Raw genomic sequence first — 25,894 nt, forward strand, 5'->3', positions numbered from 1 at the left:
AAGGATGCAGTCGGAAGGAAACAAAACCAGAGTCTCATGAAATCACCAGACAGCAAAGGTAGGAAAAATGATTTTATTTTCAATTTAGTGATCAAAATGTTTTGAGAATTTATATCTGCTGTCTATATTTTGCGCTATGGCCCCCTTTTACTAAACCGCAATAATGGTTTTTAGCGCAGGGAGCCTATGAGCATCGAGAGCAGCGCAGGGCATTCAGCGCAGCTCCCTGTGCTAAAAACCACTATCATTGTTTAATAAAAAGGGAGGGGGTATATTTGTCTATTTTTGTTTAGTTGTTACTGAGGTGACATTACATAAAGTCATCTGCCTTGACCTCTTTGAAAACCCATGGAATATAAATGATAATTAACATTTTCTCTGCGTACAGTGTGCTTTGTGTTTTTTAAATTTTATTGTTAGTAGATCATTTTGACTTGGCCCAAAGGTAAGGGGGAGGGAGGGGAGCTGCTGAAAGACATCTGGTAATCCTTGCAGGCTTGACTGTGCAGGGAATTATTTTTGTAAAATCATGTTTTGTTATGTAACTTGCATTATTTAGACCAGGGGTGCCCACGCTTTTTGGGCTTGCGAGCTACTTTTAAAATGACCAAGTCAAAATGATCTACCAACAATAAAATAAAAACAAACAAACCACAAAGCACAATGTACGCTGAGAAATGTTAATTCTCATTCCTATTCTGTTTTTTTTTTCAAAGAGGTCAAGGCAGATGACTCTATGCACTGTCACCTCAGTAACAACCATACAAAAATAAACCCCCTCCCTTTTTACTAAACCACAATAACAGTTTTTAGTGTAGGGAGCTGCGCTGAATGCCCCACGCTTCTCTCGACACTCATAGGCTTCTTGCGCTAAAACCGCTATTGTGGTTTAGTAAAAAGGGGGGCCATAGTGCAAAATATAGACAGCAGATATAAATTCAGACACATTTTGATCACTAAATTGAAAATAAAATCATTTTTCCTACCTTGTTTGGTGATTTCATGAGTCTCTGGTTGCACTTTTTTCTTCTGATTGTGCATCCAATCTTTCTTCCCTTCTTTGAGCCTTTATGCTTTCTCTCCTCCAGACCTCATTCCCTCCCCCAACTTTTTCTTCCTCTCTCCCTGCCCTTTCTTTTTCCCTGCCTCCCTTTCTTTTTTTTCTCTTCATGCCCTCTTTCTTATTTTCTGTTTCCCTTCTTTCCTTCTGTCTCCCTGCCTGCCCCTTTTCTTTCTTTCTCCCTACCCTCCACAAAGCCACTGCTACCACCATCGGGGAACAGGCCCCCAAGCCGACGCTGCCATCAGGTAACAGGCTCCAAAGCCGTCACCGCCGCAGCACCAAGCTCTCTCTGCTTCTCTGCGGGCTGACCAGCATTCCTCTCCCCGACGTCAATTCTGCTGTCAGAGAGGAAGTTCCGCCCAGTCAGGCAGCGATTGGCTGGCCCGAACTTCCTCTCCGAAGGCAGAATTAACGTTGGGGAGAGGAAGGCTGATCGGCCCGGTAGATCGCCAAGACGAAATGAGTCTGATCGACTCACTTTGCCCTGGCGATCTACCGGTCGATCGCGATCGACCTATTGGGCACTCCTGATTTAGACTTTAATTTCTATGAATGAATAGAATGAAAATGATATAAAATTGCTTGCTTGTTTTTATGTGCGTGCACTGAAGGGAAGTGGAGAGATAGTGGGCTGAGGACGCTGAAGGGAAATGGGGAAGAGAGAGTGGGGAGAAGACGCTGATTTATAAATTGACAATTGTACAGAATATTGTTTCTATTTATACTTTAATATAAGTTCAGTATACAACTATTTGAGGATTGTGTGGATGGATCAGATGGATTTGCAGGGACGGGGGACTGAAGCTCACGGGACGAAGACAAATTATTTTCCCCGTGTCATTCCTGCAAGAGATACAAGACTGAGCACTTATTATTATGAATTATTAATTAAAACATTTTTTAGCAATTAACTTGAATATAATGAATTATCTTTGTTGAATTAACAGAAATTAAAAAGCTGGTAAATGTGATTAAACAATTAAAAATACTAAAGTACCAGTTCTGTATAACTTGGACTCCTAACAATATTAGGGAGTCGGGGCCCTAGGAGTGTCACCTTGCCACCCAATCAATTGAGTGGTTGGGTGGTGGGGCGATGTTCTTGGGGCCTCGGCTCCTTGTTTTTGCCTCTGTGTATCTAAGCATATTTTTGGCTGTTTTGAAAACAGCATAAATAGCAAAGAAATGTGTTTGTTTTTTTTCTAAACTGGCAATTTTAAAGGCAGCAAAATTAGGGGTCCTTACTAAGGCGGGTTAACTGATTTGGCATGCGCTAAATGCTAAAGAATATAATGGACGCCTTAGCATGCGCTAAATTGGTTAGCGCGCCTTGTAATTTGCTGATTGCCCTTTTATTCTATAATTCACTTTAGTCTGCAATTCGCCTTATTATCCAGCTCTATTCTGAAATTTGCAGATTGTCCAGCTTTATTCCTTGGGCTGCATACACGAGATCTATATTACATATTTTCATTTTATCTATTTCTTGTGTTAATAAGTTGTACCCTCACTTCTTGCATTCTGTAATTCACTGATTGTCCAGCCTTCTTCGATGTAAACCGCCTAGAAGTCATTTGACTGTGGTGGTATAGAAGAATAAAGTTATTATTATTATTAAATTCTCTAGGCTCTAACAAATCGATTTCAACTATGTGCGGGCGAGCGGGGTGTCAGTCGGGTTGATGTAGCCATCATAGCGCAAGCAGGCATAGGGTATGGATCTCAAAAGAATTCTTAAACCATTGTACTGCTGATCTTTGGCTGTTTTGACTAATGAGTTTGCCTACCACTGTCCTAGACCAATTTTAGCCAAAATCCTGCGCTATGAACAAGCCTTGCAAATTCTAACATTGGCAAAGTCTCAACATCTTATATACCAGGGGAAGAAAATCATTTTTGATCCAGATTTGACGCAAACCACTGCTGCACGTCAGAAATGTTTTCTACAACTTTGTCAAGACCTGAAGGATATCAGAGCCAAATTTGGTCTTTTATATCCTGCATGCATGAAAATTACCTACAATAACAAAACCACCACTTACTTGGATCCTTTTGAACTTCATGAATTTATTGACTCTGTTAAAATGCAATGAATTTATCCTCAACTATTTTGACTTGTATACGATTTATCCTCAATTTCAGCGGAGACATATCTTCTGTCTTCTTCCTTACCGTCGTTTGGGAAGTGCTCGCGACATTTGTGCTTGCCTTTTGCAGTTTAAGCACCCCCATTTTCATTTCTATTTCATTCTCCACTGCCACATCTCTAGCTTATTACTTTACCAATAAACTGCTGTTTGATTTTGCATGATTATTCAGGAGGACATATTTTTCTTTAACAATCTTTTCAGGTCTTGCATTTGTCCACATTAAATTTCATAGGAAATTGGAAGACTGGGCATCCAAATGGCAGATGAAATTTAATGTGGACAAATGCAAAGTGATGCACATTGGGAAGAATAACCTAAATCACAGTTACCAGATGCTAGGATCCACCTTGGTGATTAGTACCCAAGAAAAGGATCTGGGTGTCATCGTAGACAATATGATGAAATCTTCTGCCCAATGTGCGGCAGCGGCCAAAAAAGCAAATAGGATGGTAGGAATTATTAAAAAGGGATGGTTAACAAGACTAGGAATGTTATAATGCACCTGTATCACTCCATGGTGTGACCTCATCTAGAGTAATGCATTCGATTCTGGTTTCCTTATCTCAAGAAAGATATAGTGATTAAGGTTTGTAGACAAATTAACTACTGATTCTATTTTAAAATCGAAACAACAGACTATTTGGGTAAACTCCAAGATACAAATAGGCGGGTTTAAGGTTGTCTGGAAAGATTGGATTAAAGCAGGTATAAGATCATTAACGGAAGTAATTGATAATGGTAAGATGCTTGAATTTTCACAATTGCAACATAAATATGGTCTGAATAAAAAACAAAGTTATAAGTGGTTGCAATTGAAGCAGGCTATTCAGGTGGGGTTCCCTGAATGGAAATCTTTAAATGATCATTACAGCTTAGAATTCTTATGTTTCCAGGCAGATTTTCTGGGTCACCAGGCCACAAAGTGGTATAAAATTATATCTAATTATTTGAATAAGAAGCCTAAAAATGGATTAAGAGATATTTGGAGCATTGAGATTAAGCATCAGATTAATGCATCTCAATGGCCACGTATTTGGTCTTGGAGAATTAAAGGTACGATGTCAGCATCTATTAGGCAAACATGGTTCTTTTTGTTGCATAGAGCATTCTGGACCCCTACTAGATTACAAAAATTAGATTGCTCTAAGTCTAATAGATGCTGGCATTGTAAAATTGAAGTTGGAACGCTAGACCATCTTTTATTTTATTGTCCATGTATTCAGGCATTTTGGATATCAATATGGGATCAAGTTAATATGTTGATGGAGAGTCATGTGGCTTTATCCTATGACACAGTGATTTTTGGAATGTGTATGAGGGCCAAATGCCAAATATCTACAGCAAACAATAAATTATTGTTGATTCTTACGGAAATGGGAATTCAACAGATAACAACTAATTGGAAAGACTGTTCTAGATTGAATTGTAATTTTTGGTGGAACTCAGTTTGTCATATGTATAAGATGGAAAGATTTCTTGCGATACAGAAGGGGTATTTTAAAAGATTTCAAGAGGTGTGGAGGCCATTAATTGAATATTATAACGAGTAAAGTTTATTCTTTTTCCTTAGGGGATAATATATAGAAATGGGATGGGATGGGAGGGATAGGGAGGGAAAAATATTGGAAATATGTTGTTATGAAAAATAAGGAGATATATGTAATAGGATGGGATATTTATTGTTGTGCATTACTGGGTATAATAAAATGTTTAAAGTGTTTGAGGAAGGATGGGGGGAGAGACAGATTTCATGTCAGATTAATTGTATTATCAAAAAGGGATATATAATTATATATAAATTTGTAAGGAATATTTTATTGATATGGAAAAGGGTGGGAGGTGGGGGAGGGAATAAAAACATGTATAATAATATTGTTTAAGAATGCCAAGTGTGTTATGTAAATTAATTGTAATAATACTGTACACTTGTTGAAAGAAATAAAAAGGAATAAAGATTTAAAAAAAAAAAAAAAAAAAAAAGAAAGATATAGTGGCGCTAGAAAAGGTTCAAAGAAGAGCGACCAAGATGGTAAAGGGGATGGAACTCCTCTCGTATGAGGAAAGACTAAAACAGTTAGGGCTCTTCAGCTTGGAAAAGAGACGGCTGAGGGGAGTAGAACGGGTACAAGTGGATCAAATTTTCATTCTGTCAAAAATACAAAGACTAGGGGACACTCGAAGTTACAAGGAAATACTTTTAAAACCAATTGGAGGAAATTTCTTTCATTCAGAGAATAGTTAAGCTCTGGAACGCGTTGCCAGAGGATGTGGTAAGAGCAGATAGTATAACTGGTTTTAAGAAAAGTTTGGATAAGTTCCTGGAGGAAAAGTCCATAGTCTGCTATTGAGAAAGACATGAGGGAAGCCACTGCTTGCCCTGTATTGGTAGCATGGAATATTGCTACATCTTGGGTTTTGGCCAAGTACTAGTGACCTGGATTGGCCATCGTGAGAACAGGCTACTGGGCTTGATGGAGCACTGGTCTGAGCCAGTAAGGCTATTCTTATGTTCATTTAAGTCAAAAGTATTACTCATGTTGTCATACCATTATAAAGTACCATTTTATATACTGGTTTCTTAAATGTTAGACTTTACACATCATTTCCTCGTATAATGCTTTAACAGATGCATCTCTCTGCTGCTAATAGTACTAAAACTATTTTTAAGCGTTACTCCACTCCTTATTTCTCATCTGCTTTACACATTACACAAGAAAAATAGTTTCCACCGATATCAAATCCACCTCACACATTTTAATTCTTTCACATACAACAGATGCAGAGGGCAGATGGTGTCCAATTCATGCTTCAATTAAATCTAGAGAGTTTATTATCCTCAATATCTATGCTCCGGTTGCTGATTCACCTGAATATTTTAGATCTCTTCAAACCTCGCTATTGGATTACTCCAACATTCCACTCATTATTGGAGGTGATTATAACCATCCTTTAGATCTAATTTTAGATAGAACATCACTATGTAGACCTGCTAAATCCAAAACTTTAGATGATTTCCAATTTTAATCTTTTAGATCCTTGGAGAACTCTAAACCCTAAAGAAAAGGATTGTACACATTACGCCTCTCCTCATGACACATATGCTAGGTTAGACTACTGTACTTCCTTATTTCTTCTCACTTATCACCTATTTATTAAAATCCATCATTCATGCAATACTGCTTTCTGATCATGTTCCTGCGTCATTGCATTTATGTCTTTCAGACGTTCCTAATACTAGCTTTCTTGGAAACTCAATAACCTTATCTTAGCAGATGAAGAAATCATTGAAAAGATAAATACTTTTACCAATGAATATTTTCAAAATAATATCCCAGACACAGATATCTCTCTAGCTTTAAGGGGGGAAATAATTAGTTTGATGGCATGGAAAAAGAAAATGACTTCAAAACAACTTAAAGATCTTGAACAAAATATAAAACAACTAGAACCCAAATACATAACAGACCCCATTAAGAACGATGCTCATTCTAAACTACTTAAATTGAAATATGAATATAACTCCATTATTTCCTGCAATGCCAAACAAGACCTTTTTATGTTTAAATGATTTTTATTATTCCAGCAGTAAGAAGCAAATATAAACAGTAGTACCATTCAGGAAATAACATTTTCAACAATATAATCAGTTCCCCTACCATCCCCCCCTCCCCTCCCCAAGAATCCATGGCCAGTCCAACAGCTGAGAGCGGGAATAAAATCTTAAAAATTCAAAAGTCTACTGCGAGCACGCAGTGTGAGGTCCTGCCAGAAGTGCTCCCACACCTGACAAAATTTGCGACCCGGGCCAAGAGTCAAGTCTCCCACCATGCATCTCTCCAGTGTTGTGTGCACTGTCATTAGGGATCTCCATTGTGCATATGACGGGGGATCACGGGAGAGCCAGTTGGTGAGGATGGCTTTTTTCCCCATCAAAAGGGCTCTGGAGATAAATGCTGACATTCCCCTGGGTTTGGGCGAGGCTATATTATAAAATCCAAATAACGCCCTCGGTTGCGGAAGCCATCGCCTTCCCCAAAGCGATGTGGTATATAGGCCAAGATGTCTCCAAAACTGTTGGATTGCGGGGCAGGCCCAAAACATGTGACTCAAAGATGCGTGAGCCTGATTGCATTTCGGGCAAGAATGCGACGCAGTAATCCCCATCCGGGCTGCACGTTCCGGTGGAATGTAAAATCTAAGAACAAATTTCAATTGCATTTCCCAGTGAGTAATATTGGGTGACACCTTCTGAATGTTTTTCAGGACCCGTTGTAACTGTTGAGCAGTCAACTGGCAATGCAAGTCCTCAGCCCATGCTGTCGCTAATATATCCAGATTCGTACTTGGTTGGCAATCCCGGATCCCCAAAATATGAAATCGTAGAGGAATCCTCTGTTGGGCTGAAAGGCTGAAGAGTTCCGAAAGTGCCTCCCTGCAGACTTCAGTAAGGGCAGCCACTGGGAAGAACTGAACATAGTAACGGATCTTATAATAGGCAAAGAGATCATTAGCCTGTAGGTCAAAAGTCCGTTGCAGCTCGGCAAATGTGACCAGGTTCCCCTCCTCCGAAAACAGGTGAAAAAGATATTGTAGACCTTGTGCTTGCCACCTAATAAAGGTGGCATTTTGCATCAAGACCTTTTTATACAAAAATCAGGACACTAAAAATGGATCTCTTGCAAATTATTTAAAAGGTAAAAAAGAGAGATTTCTAATCTAATCTAATTCTTAGGTTTGTATACTGCATCTTCTCCACGTTCGTAGAGCTCGGCACGGTTTACAGGAGATGAGATAGGAAGGAACTACAATAAAGGGTTAGAGGTCGAAGTATGAAAAATATTTAGAGGACTTGGGATGCCAGATATGAAGAGTTTTTTGAGGACTTGGGATACCAAAGTTGGACAGAGGCTTACATTTTTGAGAAAAGCCAGGTTTTCAGATGTTTGCGGAAAACTTGGAGAGAGCTCAAGTTCCGAAGAGGGGAGGTAAGGTTGTTCCAGAGCTCAGTGATTTTGAAGGGGAGGGAGGTCCCTAGTTTTCCTGTATGGGAAATACCTTTTAGCGAGGGGAAGGATAGTTTTAATTTGTGGGAGGGTCTGGTGGTATTAGGGTTTGAGGAATTCCAAGAAAGAGGGATAAAGGGAGGGAGGATACCGTGTAGGATTTTGAAAGCTAGACAGGCGCATTTAAAGTGGACCCTGGTAATTATCGGAAGCCAGTGAAGCTTGGACAGGAGCGGGGAGACATGGTCAAATAGCAATGTTACTTACCGTAACAGTTGTTATCCAGGGACAGCAGGCAGCTATTCTCACTAGTGGGTGATGTCATCCGACAGAGCCCCGATACGGACATCTTGCAAGCATGTCTTGCTTGAAGAAACTCAGAAGTTTCGAGATGCCCGCACCGCGCATGCGCCAGTGCCTTCCCGCCCGATGCTCCGGGCGTGTCTCCTCAGTTCAGGTAGCTAGCAGAGAAGCCAACCCAGGGGAGGTGGGTGGGATGTGAGAATAGCTGCCTGCTGTCCCTGGATAACAACTGTTACGGTAAGTAACATTGCTTTATCCCAGGACAAGCAGGCAGGTATTCTCACTAGTGGGTGACCTCCAAGCTAACCTCAATGGGATGGAGGGAGAGTTGGCAACTTAGGAGAACAAATTTTGTAACACAGTTTGGCCAAACTGCCCATCCCGTCTGGAGAAAGTATCCAGACAATAATGAGAGGTGAACGTATGAACCGAGGACCAAGTGGCAGCCCTACAAATCTCCTCAATCGGTGTTGATCTGAGGAAGGCTACAGAGGCTGCCATTGCTCTGACCCTATGTGCTGTGACCTTACAGGGAAGGGGTAATTCAGCCTGGGCATAGCAGAAAGAGATACAAGCCGCCATCCAGTTGGAGATGGTGCGCTTCGATACAGGTCGTCCCAACTTGTTTGGATCAAAGGAGACGAAAAGTTGAGGAGCAGTTCTGTGTGGTTTGGTGCGATCCAAGTAGAAAGCCAAAGCACGTTTACAGTCCAGAGTGTGAAGAGCTGATTCTCCAGGATGAGAATGAGGCTTTGGAAAGAACACTGGAAGCACAATGAATTGGTTGAGGTGAAATTCAGAGACCACTTTAGGCAGGAATTTCGGGTGAGTGTGGAGGACCACCTTGTCATGATGGAATACTGTGAAAGGTGGGTCCGCCACCAAGGCCTGAAGCTCACTGACCCTGCGAGCAGATGTGAGGGCCACCAGAAAAACCACTTTCCAAGTGAGAAACTTTAGTGGAGCCTTGCTCAGAGGCTCAAAAGGAGGTTTCATAAGCTGAGAAAGGACAACTTTTAGATCCCAAACCACTGGAGACGGTTTGAGAGGAGGATTGACATGAAAAAGTCCTTTCATAAATCTGGAAACCACAGGATGAGAAGAGAGAGGTTTCCCTTGTAGAGGCTGATGGAAAGCCGCAATAGCACTCAGGTGGACACGTATAGATGTCGACTTGAGACCAGACTGAGACAGATGTAAAAGATAGTCCAAAACAGAGGATATGGAGGCTCGCTGAGGCTCCTTAGAATTGGAAATACACCATGAAGAAAATCTAGTCCATTTTTGGGAGTAGCATTGACGAGTAGCAGGCTTCCTGGAAGCCTCCAAGACATCCCTCACCGCCTGGGAAAACTGGTGCGGAGTTACGTTGAGAGGAACCAAGCTGTCAGGTGGAGAGACTGCAGGTTGGGATGAAACAGAGACCCCTGATGCTGAGTAAGCAGTGAAGGAAACACCGGAAATAGGTACGGTTCCCTGCTGCTGAGTTGAAGTAGAAGGGAGAACCAAGGTTGCCTGGGCCACCGAGGAGCTATCAGAATCATGTTCGGACTTCAGTTTGACTAGAGTCTTTTGAATGAGAGGGAATGGCGGAAACGCATACAGAAAGCGATTCCCCCAATCCAGCAGAAAAGCATCTGCCTCGAGGCGATGAGGAGCGTAGATCCTGGAGCAAAACTGAGGCAGCTTGAAATTGTGGGGAGCCGCAAAGAGGTCTATCTGAGGCGTTCCCCACTGAGCAAAGATCTGATGAAGGGGCTTGGAGTGGAGTGTCCATTCGTGAGGCTGGAGAAGACGACTCAGTTTGTCCGCCAAGACATTGTCCCTCCCCTGAATGTAGACAGCTTTGAGGAAGGTGTTGTGGCGAACCGCCCAATCCCAGACTTTGAGAGCTTCCTGGCAGAGGGAGGCCGAGCCCATGCCCCCTTGCTTGTTGACATAATACATGGCAACCTGATTGTCGGTGTGAATGAGGACCACCATGTCGTGAAGCAGATGTTGAAAAGCTTGAAGAGCATTGAAGAAGGCTCTGAGCTCCAGAAGATTGATTTGATGGAGTCGGTCCGCACAGGTCCAGAATCCCTGAGTGCGAAGCCCATCCAGATGCGCTCCCAAGGCATAGGTCGAGGAATCGGTTGTGAGAACCTTCTGGTGGGGAGGAGAATGAAACAGCAAACCTCTGGATAGATTCGAAGAGGTCATCCACCAGAGCAGAGACTGCCGAAGAGCAGTAGTAACTGTGATGTGTCAAGTCAACGGATCCGACACCTGAGTCCACTGAGATGCCAGGGTCCACTGAGAAATTCTGAGGTGGAATCTGGCAAACGGCGTCACATGAACTGTAGAGGCCATGTGGCCCAGGAGGACCATCATGTGTCTCGCTGAGATGGTCTGGCGAGAAGACACAGACTGGCAGAGATGAAGAAGAGCATTCATGCGCTGAGAAGGAAGGAATGCTCTGAGACGTACGGTATCCAGGACAGCCCCGATGAAGGGAAGAGACTGGGTCGGCTGTAGATGAGACTTGGGAAAGTTGATCTCGAATCCCAAACTCTGCAGGAACAGAATCGTTGACAGGGTCGCTGAGAGGACCCCCGAGGCCGAGGGAGCCTTGATCAGCCAGTCGTCGAGGTAGGGGAATACCTGAAGACCTTGGTTCCGGAGGGCCGCAGCCACCACCACTAGACATTTGGTGAAGACTCTGGGGGACGAAGACAGGCCGAATGGAAGCACTCGATACTGCAGATGGAGATGTTCCACCCGAAATCTGAGGAACTTGCGAGAGGCCGGATGAATGGGAATATGAGTGTAGGCCTCCTTGAGATCCAGAGAGCATAACCAGTCGTTCTGCTCGAGGAGGGGGTAGAGAGAAGCAAGTGTCAGCATGCGAAACCTCTCTTTGACTAGGAATTTGTTGAGGACCCTGAGGTCCAAAATGGGTCGCAGGTCGCCCGTCTTCTTCGGAACAAGGAAGTACCGGGAGTAAAACCCCTGGTTCAGTTGGTCCGTCGGAACCGGCTCCACGGCACGAAGCCGGAGCAAAGCCTGAGCTTTCTGAAGAAGAAGGGCGGTCTGAGTCAAGTTGGAAGGATACTCTCTTGGAGGGTGGTCCGGAGGGACCCGATGGAAATGAAGAGAGTATCCTTCCTTGATGATATGAAGGACCCAAAGGTCAGTTGTTATGGCCTCCCAGCGATGATAAAAATGATGGAGGCGCCCTCCGATGGGAAAAACAGGGGGAGGCAGAACGAGGTTGGTTATGCCCTCGACGAGACAGTCAAAAAGGCTGAGTGGTCTTAGGGACAGCAGGCAACTGAGACTTAGGCTGACCCTTCTGGGGAGGCTGACGCTTCGCCGGTTGCCTCGCAGGTGGAGTTTGCCTCGGCTGATAACGCCTCTGATAAATCAACGGCGGACGAGAAGGTCGAGACTGCTGAGGCTTAGGCTTCGGCCGAAGGATAGATTGGAAGACCTTTTCGTGGTCAGACAACTTCTTCGTGACAGTCTCGATGGATTCGTCAAAAAGAACCACCCCAGCACACGGGACGTTCGCCAGGCGGTCCTGAAGATTCGGGTCCATATCAATGGTCCGCAACCAGGCCAACCGGCGCATCGCCACCGAGCAAGCCGCCGCTGGGGCTGAGAGCTCGAACGCATCATAGGCAGATTGCATTAACTGAAGCCGAAGTTGGGACAGCGAAGCAACCACTTCCTCAAACTCAAACCTAGCCTGGGACTCGATGTATGGTGTGAACTTCCGAAGCACAGGTAGAAAAAATTCCAAGTAGGCTGCAAAGTGGAAATTGTAATTCAGGACTCGAGACGCCATCATCGAATTCTGATAGATACGTCGACCAAACTTATCCATGGTTCTGCCCTCGCGGCCCGGAGGCACTGAAGCATAGACCTGGCCAGGATGAGACCGCTTGAGCGAGGATTCGACCAGGAGGGACTGGTGAGAAAGCTGAGGACCCTCAAAGCCTTTATGATGCACCGTGCGGTACCGCGCATCCAATTTACCAGGGACCGCAGGGATAGAGTAAGGAGACTCGAAGCATCGCATGAAGGTCTGGTCGAGGAGCTTGTGCAGGGGAAGCCACAAGGACTCTGCCGGAGGACAAGGCAAGTGCATGGTATCGAGGTACTCCTTGGAATATCGAGACCCAGCATCGAGAGTAATGTCCATGTCATCTGCCATCTGCCTGAGGAACGATGAAAAGGACAGTTGGTCCGCCGTCGCCGGTCTGCGAGACGGACTAGAAGAAGAAGAGGCTTCAGGCTCCAGAGAGGCCTGCGAGCAACAGGACGAGTAGAAAACCTCGGGGTCCTCGAACTCCGGGCCCGGAGGAGGAGACCCAGTCGAAGCAGCATACCCCAACCGAGGCAATTTCTTCTGAGGCGAGACGGTCGAGTGCCGAGAGGAATGCTTCGAAGAATGTCTGGATCGATGCCTGGAAGGGGATCGAGCCCGTCTGTGAGAAACTGGGTCAGACGCCTCCAAGGAGCAGATCGGACTCGATGCCGTCGATCGCAGAGGCGGAAGAGTCGGTGCCTCCCCTGACGACGCCCAGGCTTGATAGGGGGTTCGGAAGAACTCGTCCTGCTTCCTGCTATGCCCAGGACTGGGTGGCCCCGAAGGTGGACGCCACACTGAGTCATGGGGCGGAGTAATCGGTTTCAAGGGAGGCAGGTCACTAAACGAGGTTTTCCTCGAGGGGATGGGCTCCAAGGGAGGCATATCACTAAGGGAGGCCCTCCTCGAGGGAATCGGTTCCAAAGGAGGCACAACACTAACGGAGGACCTCCTCGAGGACCCGGACACCGCTCGCCGCTCCTCCTCGCCGAGCAACGAGGTCGTGCGGCGAGGAGGAGGAGGAGGGGGCGGTCCGCCCCTCGAAGCCGAAGCTGGGAGGTCACCCTGGATGGTGGCAATCAGTCGAGGCCCCATGGTCTGCATGAGCTCCACGAACTGAGCCTCCAGAAGGGACCGCAACGAAGCCGATATGGAGGGATCCGCACCAAAAGGGGGCCCTTCCGCACGGTCTCCGCGCTCCTTCGGTGCTGCGTGCTTCTGCTTGCCAGTCTTCGGCACCTTGAGCACCACCGGTGGAACTGAAGGGGTCGATACCTGCTCCGAGGAGACGGAGGAAGGCACCGGCGCCGAAGCCGGGGCCGAAACCAGTGTGAACGATGCCGGTTTCAGGAGGCCCGAAGCAGCCGGGGAGGCAGAGGGCTTCGCTGAAGGAGTCGAAGCACCCGTCGATGTCGATGTCGAAGCTGCAGGGTCCGATGAAGCTTCCATCTTGAACATGGACTCCCACAATAGAAAGCGGCGCTTAAACGCTCTCGCCGTCAGAGTGGAGCAAGGCAGGCACGATTTCGGGAAGTGATCCGGTCCCAGACACTGTAAGCAGCGTCGATGAGGGTCCGTGAGCGAAATCGCGCGCTGGCACTTGCTACACTTTTTGAAACCAGTAATCGGCCGGGACATAGGCCGGAAAAGCTCCGCCGCAAGGTCGAAGGCGCGGGGCCCCAGCCACGCGGCTGACCCGGTATCGGACGGAAAATTTTTTTTTTTTTTTTTTTTTTAAAGAAATCAAAGAAAGAAATAAATGCACAGGAGAGCCAAAAGAACTCAACCCGCGGCAAAATAGAAGGCAAAAAAAGAGATTCAATGGGTGCAAATTGAAGATAGACCTCAGCTCCGCGGAAGAAAAAGAACTGAGGAGACACGCCCAGACCATCGGGCAGGAAGGCACTGGCGCATGCGCGGTGCGGGCATCTCAAAACTTCTGAGTTTCTTCAAGCAAGACATGCTTGCAAAATGTCCGTATCGGGGCTCTGACGGATGACATCACCCACTAGTGAGAATACCTGCCTGCTTGTCCTGGGATAATTACTTTTACTAACAAATTCAAAACAGATCCAAATTTAATTTGAACAATTTTACTCCCAACTATTTCAATCAGAACTTAAGAACAGATTATCTCTAAATTCTTAAGAACAATTGCACATCCTATTTTATCTCATCATCTTAAAAAAAAGAACTAGACTCTCCTATCACTATTTAAGAAATACTATCTCTAAATTGGCCTCTAAGAAAGCTCCTGGGCCCTGATGGCATAACGAGTGAACTTTTTAAGCAATCTGGTTCCCAAGTAGCCTCCCATTTTATCTCTTATTACATACAACTTTATTCATGCACATCCTAACCAGCAACGTAATTTCACAGAAGCCAAGAGTCATTTTTCCTAAACCCAACTGTGACCCTTCTTTGGTTAAAAATTATAGGCCAATCTCACTATTCAACTCTGAATATAAAATCATGGCCAAAATACTATCCAACAGACTAAATAAGGTTGTAGAACATCTAATCCCACCAGATCATGTTAGTTTTATGAGGAATAAGATATAGGTGATAACCTAAGATTATTTCATATTAACAATGTAGCCAAGACACTTTCGGAACCTGTTGAGGGATTGACTATTAATGCTGAAAATGTGCAGAACTGGCACGCGCAGCTGGCACAGAAGCCCTGAAGCAGCCTCCTGCATTCAGTTGTTCAGGGCAGGAAGACTTTTTTTCTTTAATGGCACAGATTAAATGCACAATAACTATCCCCATTTAAAAAAAGTTAGGCCCTCTCCCCGAACGACACCGCCCCCAGCAACAGCCCCAGGACAAAAAAAAAAAAAAAAGGAGGCAGGAGGGATGCCATTTCCTCCTGCCTCGGAAACCTGTACCCACAGACTAATGGACCCTACCACGAAGATCATGGCCACCCAACCTCCACCTGCGAAGATCCCGACCACCCAAATCGCACCCCCCCCTCACAAAGATTGCTGGCAGGAGAGTTGCCCAGTTTCTCCTGCCTCAACCACCCAGATCACTACCATACCCCTAACTGACCAAAACCTGGAACCCCCACACCCCCATGCTCCCCCCAACAAACCCCTCACCAAGTCCCCGAGAGCCCTGGTGGTTTGGAGGGAGTCAGGTAAGCATACTCCAGCTCAAGCACACACACCCTAAACAAAGTAGTAGAATGGACTACTTTATAATATGGATCATTTGGGAGGAAGAATCAAATTTCCCCACTGATTGATGAAAAATAGTTGTCCAGTAAGATGTGAGTCTCAATTAGGGACACCATTATAAGAAGTCTGGGGTAAGAGGTCTTCTGTAGGTTACTGTGAAAGAAGAAAAAAAAAAAAGTCCTATAAGTGAGTCATAAAAATCTTATAATGAACAAGAGATTTAAAGTTGTAGAAAATACATTGTTTATTTTTAGTTATCCCCTGAGGAAGCCTGTAAGGCAAAAACCGGGATCCCAGTTGGGAAATTATTTGATGGTTTGCTGAGCTAGAAATACAAGTTGAAAAAAAACAACGTATTCACCCTGAAAATCATCAAAGATAAGAGAATCACTTCAGTTTGGAGCATTAAACAGAAGATAAGTACAAACAGAAGGAATCAATGCTTAACAATTTTATGTATAGACTCTTTTATATTGTATTAGTGTGATGATTGAGAAGGGCACTTGCTGCTGAGAAGGCAGCCTTTTCTGAGCACTAAAAGCATAAAATAAAAATATTGTTAAAAAAAAAAAAAAGACTTTATAGTGAGCATGTTCCAGGATGTAAAGAGTTTTAAGATTTAATTGTTACCAAGAAGACTGCTTTGACCGACAGATTCATTAGAGGCTTCCTGTAAGGGTTCATATGGAGCCCTGATGATTCCTTCTAAGACTATATTAAGATTCCAAGATGGAAAAGGATCTTGAATCAGCGGCCTTAATCTCAGGGCAGCTTTCAAGAATCTAGCTACCTTCTCTGGCTGGCCCGTCAGTGAATCCACGAACCAGTTGGAGATAGGGTGCGCAAACTATCTTGTAATCCTCTCTGATAATAACCACAGCTGTGTTCTGAAGATTATTTGTTCCCACGCTTCTATATAGTCCGAGAGCTGACCTCCAATCTTCAGAGGAGCGGCTTGAGGGCTGGCGTCATTGTGGCTTTTTGGCTGGCACTGCGGAATGGGAACTGGAACCTTGGTTCCTCCGGCTCCTGGAAAATTTGTTTGGAACCTTGAAAGGCTCTCTGGCTAAAGGCTCCTGTTGAGTACTCGAAAGAGAACTGTGACCCACGAAAGGACCCCCAGCTCTGGTGTCTGACTGCTTGGGATCTGCAATCTGGTAAAGATCTGGGACAGTGATCTTGTGCACTAGCCATAAGATCATCTAGGCCCTTCCCAAACAGCATCTGTACCCTGAAGAGGAGCCTGTTCAGTGTTGCTTTAGAGGTTAAATCACCAGCCCACTGTCTGATCCAAAGCATATTGTGGGTGGAGATCGAATATATGGAGACTTTCGTATCTCAAAACAATTGATAAAACGTAAAGCATTTTATTCATCCAAAATTGACTCATCCAATACTCGAAAGGAATCAATACAAAAGAACTGTTCAACTTGGTTACAAATTTATTTGACACCACACGCTACACTCAATTCATGCATAATATTAAGCTACCTTCAGCAAATGATTTAGCACAGCATTTTGATTCAAAAATTAAAAACTTAAGAAATAACTGTTCGACAAATGACATATGAACATCAAATAGTTAACATACAAGGAAATGAAATGGAATAATTATATCAAATGAATTAATTATATCAAATTCTATAACAAGTACACTAAATCATACTGCATTTTGGACTCCTGTCCCCCAGAAATTATGAAATCAGCTCCATTAGACTTTAAACTAACTTTGTTGAATTATTTTACCGATAATTAAAAAAGCAGAAAATTCCTTACTAATAATGGTCACATTATAATAACCCCAATTCCAAAAAATCATAAAGAATCATTAGCATTAGTAACTAACTATGGACCAGTAGCACCCATTCCATTTTCTGTAAAAATCATGGAAGGATTGGTACATACCCAATTGATGGAATATCTTGATCACTTCTCTCTTTTACATGAAACTCAATCTGGTTTCAGACCTTTGTTTAGTACTGAGACAGTTATTGCGGCCATCTTGGATAATTTACGTTTCCTGTTTAGTAGGGGCCTTAATGCCCTGATAATGCAATTTGATATGAGTTCTGCCTTTGACTTAGTGGACCATGGAAAAATTATTACAATGTTTAGATGCAATTGGTATCAGAGGAGAGGTGTACATTTTAATTACAATCTCTCTGATACCTGGAGTACCGTATTTTCACGCATATAACGCATGCGTTATACACGATTTTACAAACCGAGTATAACCATGCGCGTTATATGTGTGAGCGCATTATACAACTTTTTTTTTCTCATTGCGATCCAGCATTCTGAATCTGAGAATCTCGGAGAGAGCGAGACCAGAAGGCTTTGAGCATGCGTAAATGCTCAAAGCCCAGCCCAGCCCAGGCGAGAGAGGATCTTCGGGCACTGGCACGTCCTGTGCATTGGTGCTGGTGCCGGTGCCCAATCGGGTAAGCGATGTCTTTGCGGTGCTGGGGGGGATGAAGGATCGCGGGGGAGGGAGGGTGACGCGAGCGGGAGGGGGGGGGGAGGAGGATGCCAGTTCGCAGGCCAGAAGAGGGAGTGAGCGGGGGTGGCGGGAGGAGGTTATAGCAGCATGTGCGGTATACGCGTGTGTGTGCTAAATAGAATTTTTTTTTTACAGCAATGCTTTGTTCCCGCGCGCTATACGCGTATGCGTGTTCTACACGTATGCGCATTATATGCGTGAAAATACGGTAATCCATCTGGCGTTCCGCAGGGGTCACCATTATCCCCATTGCTTTTCAATGTTTACATGTCATCATTAGGTGCGCAATTGACCCAGCTGGGGATAAAATTATTTAGTTACGTAGATGACTTTATGATCATTATCCCATTCGCTACCCATGTAACAAGCCTCAAGAATGCAGTTCTCAATAAGCACTACTAAGTCTCACCAAGCTATTCTGATAAGAGCCCTACTGGGATTGCTAGTCAGACAAAACAATGGTCAACAGAGAAAATAGGTCATAAACTATACAATGCTGTGCTTAGACCTACAGGCTCTTTCAGGCCTGCAAGTGCAAGCACTACACTACATGGGGTCTCAGCCTCCAACAGGTTCTGATTTCACAGCCTGGAATGACAGGCGTGCACCACAAAAGAGGCCATGACTGCAGCCTTAATCCCTAAGGCTAGAGCTTCAAACTGCCTCCTGAGGACCATATCCTTAATCAGAAAGGGATTTTTCACTCTCTGGAAACTCAGATCCCTTAAAGCTTATTTTGTTACATCGGTTTTTAGAATCCTAGTCCAATCCCTCGTACTAAGCCTGCTTGACTACTGTAACATCGCCTATTTGGCAATTTCCCAAAAAAATATGCGACGCCTACAACTGTTGCAGAATGCGGCAGTCAGACTAATCTTTGGACTAAAAAAATTTGACACGTGACACCCTACTACCGGCAGCTACATTGGCTGCCGATGAAGGCACGCGTAAAGTTCAAATTTGCCTGTTTCTGCTTTAAAGCATTACACGGACTTGCCCCCAAATACATTATAGACCTTTTCTCCTTCTCAACCAACAGACACAAGAGAAGTTCACATTCCAACTTCGTTTCCCCCCCAGTGAGAGGTTGCAAACTGAAAAAACACCATGAATTCCTTCTCTCACACCAAGCAGCATCATGGGGTAAAGACCTAGAACAATTACTTTCGCCCTCTACTTATGAGGAATTTAGGAAACGTCTAAAAACACACCTGTTCCTAAAACATCTTGACAACTGATCCACTTATCTCTTTCCTCTCAATAGCGACCTACTGTCCTTTTGATCACTTTTCTCCTCATCAATGAATTTCCTGTCTAATTACTTCTCTTTCCTCTTCCCCTCTTGAAGTCAGTCAATTTGTACCTTTGCTTAATCTTTTGTAAACCGCATAGAACTTCACGGTATTGCGGTATATAAGCTGTTATTATTATTATTATTATATCCACTCTGCGGTTCTTTGGATCCTTTAATACAGGGGTGCCCAACGCGTCGATCGCGATCCACCGGTAGCTCAGGAAGGCAACGTGAGTCGATCGCAGAGCCCATCCCGGGCTCTGTGATAGACTCGTGTTGCCGTCCCTCCCCGATGTCAAAGACGCCATCCCTCCCCGATGTCAAAGACGCAGATGCCGGGCATTAGGCTGTTTTTGTCATTTCGTGGGGGGGGGGGACGTGGCGGCGGCAGCAGCAACAGCCTGAAAAAGAAATCATCCTGGCCCGGGTCGGTGTCATACTCCGGAATTTCTACCTCTTCCAGCAGCCCTCTCCCTTCTACCTGCTTCCGGCCACACCCCCTGCTCCGCAGCTCTCTTCGGCAACTCAGCAGCAGCGATCGACACAAGCTTCTGACGTTGGGGCCTACCCTCTGCGAGTCCCGCTTGTTTCAACTTCCTTTTTCCACAAAGGTGGGACTCGTAGAGGGAAGGCCTCGATGTCGGCAGCTTGTCTTGATCACCGCTGCTGACGAGTTGCTTAAGAGAGCCGCGGAGTAGGGGGGGTTTTGCCAGGTGCAGGTAGAAGGGAGAGGGCCAGATGTAGGACTCGTGGGTGAGGGAGCAGAAGAGAGAGAGAAAGAGAGAGGGGAGGGAAACAAAAGGAAATATTTCATACTGGGCTGGGCCGGAGTGGAGGGAGGGTGGAAAGATTCTGGCTACAGGGTGCATTAACAAAGGAAAAGGGGGGAAAGCTGAAAATGGAGATAGTGACACAAAGAAGAGAAAGAGTAAGCAGGACCTACTGAATAAGGATAGAGATACAGAGGGGACATGAAGAGGAGGTGAAATAGAGACATAGAAGTAATGCTGAAAAAGTGTGTGTGTGTGGGGGGGGGGAGATAAAGACATTGAAAGGGCAAATGGTGAACATGGGGTAAAGACAAGGACAGAGACAAATGAAGATTCTGAAAAAGTGGTGAGATAGGAATATAGGTGAGATGGACACAAAGAAGGATGATGCTGGAAAATAGGTGGAATGGTAATTCTGACAGACACAGAAGGGAAATGCTGGATCAAGGAGAGATGGGGCTCAGGCTGGATGGAATGAGGAGAAATGCCTTGTTGGCCCGGAACTTCCTCTCCTACGTCAGAATTGACGTCAGGAGTGGAATGCTGGTCAGCGCGATGCTTCTGCAGGGAAAGCTTGGGACGGCGGTGGCTTGGGGGCTGTTCCCCGATGGCGGTGGCAGCAAACCGAGTGGCTTGGGGGAGGGCATGGAGAAAGAAAGAAAGGGGGCAGACAGGGAGACAGAAAGAAGGGGGAACAGGGAGAAAGAAAGAAAAAGTTGGGGGAGAGAATGAGATCTGGAGGAGAGGAAACATACAGGAGGCTGAAAGAAAGGAAGAAAGATTGGATGCACAGTCAGAAGAAGAAAGTGCAACCAGAGACTCATGAAATCACCAAACAGCAAAGGTAGGAAAAATGATTTTATTTTCAATTTAGTGATCAAAATGTGTCGGTTTTGAGAATTTATATCTGCTGTCCATATTTTGCACTATGGCTCCCTTTTACTAAACCGCAATAGTGATTTTAGCGCAGGGAGCCTATGAGCATTGAGAGCAGCACGAGGCATTCAGCGTAACTCCCTGTGCTAAAACCTACTATTGTGGTTTAGTAAAAAGGGAGGGGGTGTATTTGTCTATTTTTGTATTTTGTTACTGAGGTGACATTGCATAGAGTCATCTGCCGTGACCTCTTTGAAAAAACCCGGAATATGAATAATTAACATTTTCTCTGCCTTTCAGTGAGCTTTGTGTTTTTTTTTTTTTAATTTTATTGTTGGTAGATCATTTTGACTTAGTCATTATAAAAGTAGCTCGCAAGCCCATAAAGTGTGGGCACCCCTGCTTTAATACTACGCCTCCCTTGCTTGGCAGAGAAGGGCATTTGGCCACCTGTGCTACCAGGGAATCCATCTTTGGCAGAGCAGATATTTGTTGGAATTCCTGAGCCATGGAATACAGCTTAGTCATGGTTTTTAGTCACCTTCAGGGGTCTCCCAGGGCACTGTGACTAGGATCCTCATATCTTAGTGCCTCAGAAAAGATGTGGGTTGAGCCCGAACCCCTCTCAAAATTGAATAGTGGAAGGATGGGGTTTGAAGAAGGTCTATCTTTAATTCTCTTAGGGACTCGGTAATAATCTCCAGCAATGCAGAGGACAAAGAGTCGGCAAACGGAGGGATCCTCTCCCTGGTCCATGGCCAATATTGACTCCTTGTCCTCCATATGAAGTTGCCTCTCTCACAAGGGAAGCCTCACTTTGGGACAATAAAGGGATTAAATCTGACCCTCGTCCTCCGAGTCACTGTCCAATGGACCATCTGAGACCAGAATAACCTCCAATCGCAATGAAGAAGGGCTCTGAGCATCTAGAAAGGTTTGCACTTTTGTTTCATTCGCCAGTGGACCTAACAGGCGGAGTTCTGCCTTGTGCATAAGCCTGCCAAAGGAGATTAATGAACTCCGTGGTAAAGGCCTGAGTGGGCAACTCTGCTTCCTGCTTAGGTTGGAAAAATTGCCATTTCTTGGGCTGCGAAGAAGCATCTACACCCTTACAGTACACAGAACCACTGTCCTAAGTTTCCAGAAGGTGTTTCTCTCCCCTTCCCCCCAAAAGGATCCCTTGCTTTTCATCTAGACTGCAGAGGGGGCTAAGCCTGAAGTTTCTGCCCTCCTCCATTCCTTGCGAAGCAGCACGTGGCACAAGGGCACTCGCAAATGAGGCATGAAACAGGGGTATTAATGTTTGAGGACTTCATTCCTGTCAGTTTTGAGGCAAAACAAGTTGTTTTGGAGAAGTTGGAGAACTTAGGAAAAAAATAGGAAAATCCAAGATGGCCACTGTAGCAGCATTTTGGTACCAAAAAGAGACTTCCAAACATTTCAGGGCTGACCAAAAAAATTTTAAAAATAGGATTTTAGAGGAGGGGGGGGGACCAAAGACTTAACTGCAGAAACACTCAAAATACACTTTTCAAGACCTCCCTGATTTTTCTCATAGCCTGTCACAGTCTGCACTCAGACCAGGTGCTGGGGAAATGATGCTGCAACCCCCTTAAAGTGTAGCTGGAACTGGAAAGGTTCTCTGCCTCAAACTACCAGTCAGCTCCCACGCCGAGATCTTCAGGCTGCCAGTTGCACCTTAGTCGGACTGATGTACTACCCCCCCAGGATGTGACGTATGATGGAGAAATGGGGGGGGGGGGGGGAAGTGAAGTTGCAGTTGGCACCCTGAGTGCCTCAAAGGACCATTATTGATACCTAACAGCCTGAGCTCAAGCTCCTGACCAAGTCAAGGAAGTAAGCAAGTGCTGAGGGCCAGGAACCCTGAGCTCCACAAATCTCCAGCAGACTGGCTGTACAGGTTACCGAGGGATACACCTGACAGTTGCAGATTTAAGCATCTGCTCCTCTCTGAGCAGGCAGAGCAGTCCCTTTGAAGTGGGATCTCTAACACCACACACAAACACACAAAAAAAAAATCCACAAAAATTGTTTTAAATAAACCACCACAAAACAATAAAGAAATAAACACAGCAGTTCAGAAAGATTCCTTCACGCACACTTGCAAAAGGAAGAACTGGAGGGGGCAGCAGAGACCATGGAGAAGGAGTAGGAGTTGAAAAGCTGTGATTGGCATCGTCTGCAGTATGCTTGCGAGCACAGATGGATAACCCTATGGTTCAGTATACCACCCTTATTGCACTGGAACAGGCTTTGTACTGAGTGGCCATACTCGCAAACAGCCCAACATGCAACACTGAGAAGCTGGACATCTAAATGGCAAATATGCAGCATTTAAACAAGTGTAGATAAGACCGGGTATAAACAGGTAAGACTGGATTGGCAACATGGTCTATTAGCCATCATTTTATATGTTTAGATAAGATGTATTTGACTCAAACAAATGAGAGAATTTCTATTATACCAGGAGGGCTCAATAAAAATGTAAATTTCAATAAAAAATGTAAATGCAAATATTAAGACTTACCATTAAACAAAGCCTATTTGAAATAAATATAACATTTGCATTCTTTTCAGTTTATACCTTGGCCTTGCCATACTTTAGATGGTATCAATGAAATTTTATCACATGCTGCAGACGGCTGCATCCATCTCCAAACCAGAAAATCATCACCACCTATCTTTTGAGCCTCAGAGCGAATTCGTGATTCATTTGCAGAAAGGAAGTCAACTGCTCTATCCCATATAACCTTCATTTTCTCCCTAAAATAAAGATCCACACAAAAGTATGTCTTGTATTATTGCAATTCAGTCACTATCACTAGCTTCAATCTTACAACCTTCAGGTCTGCTCCTATACAACCTGGCCATTATTTGAATGGAAGATCAGAATGGAGTCTATGTTAAACAACCCCAACATGATCTTTCATCTTTGAAAAGATTCTTCCAGAAAAACACTGGATGCACAGTTTAAAGGCACTCTTCTCAAAACTGACAGTGAAACCTTGGATGAATCTCAGATGAGAAAAATCAAAATTTTCCTCTTATGTGAATACAAATCCTGTGTACGTTACAGAACAGTAGAGATATACAAATTAGTCAAACTCTCATTTATGAAAAGCACCTAATTAGGTTTAGATGGAAACTGTCCCAATTTATAACCAGCATGATTTTTGTGATATAATGTCGTTACTTCAGAAGGTTGAAAGAACCTCAACTACATACTAAGCACAAACTGATATAGTTGTTTTTAGTAATACACACACTAGACAAAAAGATTCAAACTAGAGTTCTCCAGTATGTACGAGTAACTATGCTAAATAGAATGACCACTGGAGAAGTGGAAAAAGTTTTGCTTATCAACAAGCATAGTTTTGCAAATATTGTATTCTGGTATTAAATTAGAAAACATTGATGTTTAGCACACCTGTCTTGAGGCTTTATTAAGGAATCTCGCACATGTGGAACAGGCATGTATGGCTGCAGGCCTTTATTTTCTTGGCAAGCTTCACTGTGATTTTTGAGAACATCTGAAATTAAAAGCACAAAAATTAAATTCAGTACTATAAACATTAAAAAAAAAATCAGTCTTGGATTTTAGCTTTACATACTATATCAGTGGTCATTAAACCTGTCCTGGGGGACCCTAGCCAGCCACATTTTCAAGATATCTCTAAGACATAACCAGCACAACCAATATCCAACACTCTATTTACCCTTAGATCTCTCTAATACTCTTTTATCTACCAAATGTTATCTAAAACCCATAATTTCACTCTATTCTTATCTCCTAAAGACCTCCACTTCCCTTTGGTAACTCTTTACTCAATATATATTACCTTAAAAATTCTGTCATCGCTTATTCTATTCCTTCAAATTTTGAATGTAATTTTGTTTTAGTTTGGATGTAATCCGCCTTGAACCGCAAGGTAATGGCGGAATAGAAATCACTAATGTAATGTAATATGCATGAGGCAGATTTGCATGTCTGACACCTCCATAATATGCAAATCTGCCTCATGCATATTCATTAAGGATATCTTATGGGTCCCTCAGGACTGGTTTTAAAAACCATTGAACTATATTATTTAGTCAACAAAAGGTATATTAATTTTGGTAAGTCTGAATGAAAAATCATTTCAAGAATCAGGTCTCATACTGAAATCTATGTCAACCTTCAGGCCAATTTTAAAAAACTGTACAGCAGTTTATTTAAAAGCAGACTGAAAACTCACCTTTTTGATATAGCTTTCAATCCTTAACCCTACTCCTCTGCCCTCCAACTGAGCCAGCTGATTAACCATTCTCCTTAACTGTACCCATGACATCTTGTTTGTCTGTCTTGCCTATTTAGATTGTAAGTTCTTTTGAGCAGGGACTGTTTTCTTACTCTTTGTGACTGTACAGCGCTGCGTGCGTTTGGTAGCGCAATAGAAATAATTAATAATAGTAGTATTTAGGAGTCTAAATTCAAAATGGTCCTAAATGAAAAACTTATAAGCAATTTTCACATCTGGCATTTTTTCATGACCTAACCCTACCTCTGCAAACACCCACTATAGGGATATCAGCTTAGATGCTCAGCCTGAGTCAATTTTCAGAAAGGCCAAATGAAGAACAGACATATCTAAGTTAGGTTCCTAAATCTTTTGAAAATCAACTCCATCGTGATTAACCATACTATGACATTAATAAGTGTAATTTTCTTATAACCTAGGAGACAAGTATCACATATTTTGGAGAAACTAGCTGTAACTGTTGCATCAAGCAACATTACTCAAGCATGTTATTTAGCAATCTATTTCTTTTTCCTCCTCCTCACCCAATAATCCTACTTCATAAGCCCTCAGGTAAGTAAATCACTGAATATCTCTAC

General features: G+C 43.9%; 1 protein-coding gene across 1 annotated transcript in view; it reads right to left on the minus strand.

Annotated features, from left to right (window-relative positions):
- The window catches only part of LEMD3 (LEM domain containing 3), a 385,365-nt gene that overhangs the window by 122,877 nt on the left and 236,594 nt on the right, over window positions 1-25,894 (minus strand). The window contains exons 8-9 of the mRNA XM_033958493.1: window positions 24,446-24,548; window positions 23,603-23,781 (exon numbers count right to left, since the gene is read on the minus strand). Of these exons, the coding sequence (XP_033814384.1) occupies window positions 23,603-23,781; window positions 24,446-24,548 (282 nt within the window). The remainder of the gene's footprint in view (window positions 1-23,602; window positions 23,782-24,445; window positions 24,549-25,894) is intronic.

The sequence above is a fragment of the Geotrypetes seraphini genome, chromosome 9 (assembly GCF_902459505.1).
Source record: "Geotrypetes seraphini chromosome 9, aGeoSer1.1, whole genome shotgun sequence".
Taxonomy (NCBI): domain Eukaryota; kingdom Metazoa; phylum Chordata; class Amphibia; order Gymnophiona; family Dermophiidae; genus Geotrypetes; species Geotrypetes seraphini.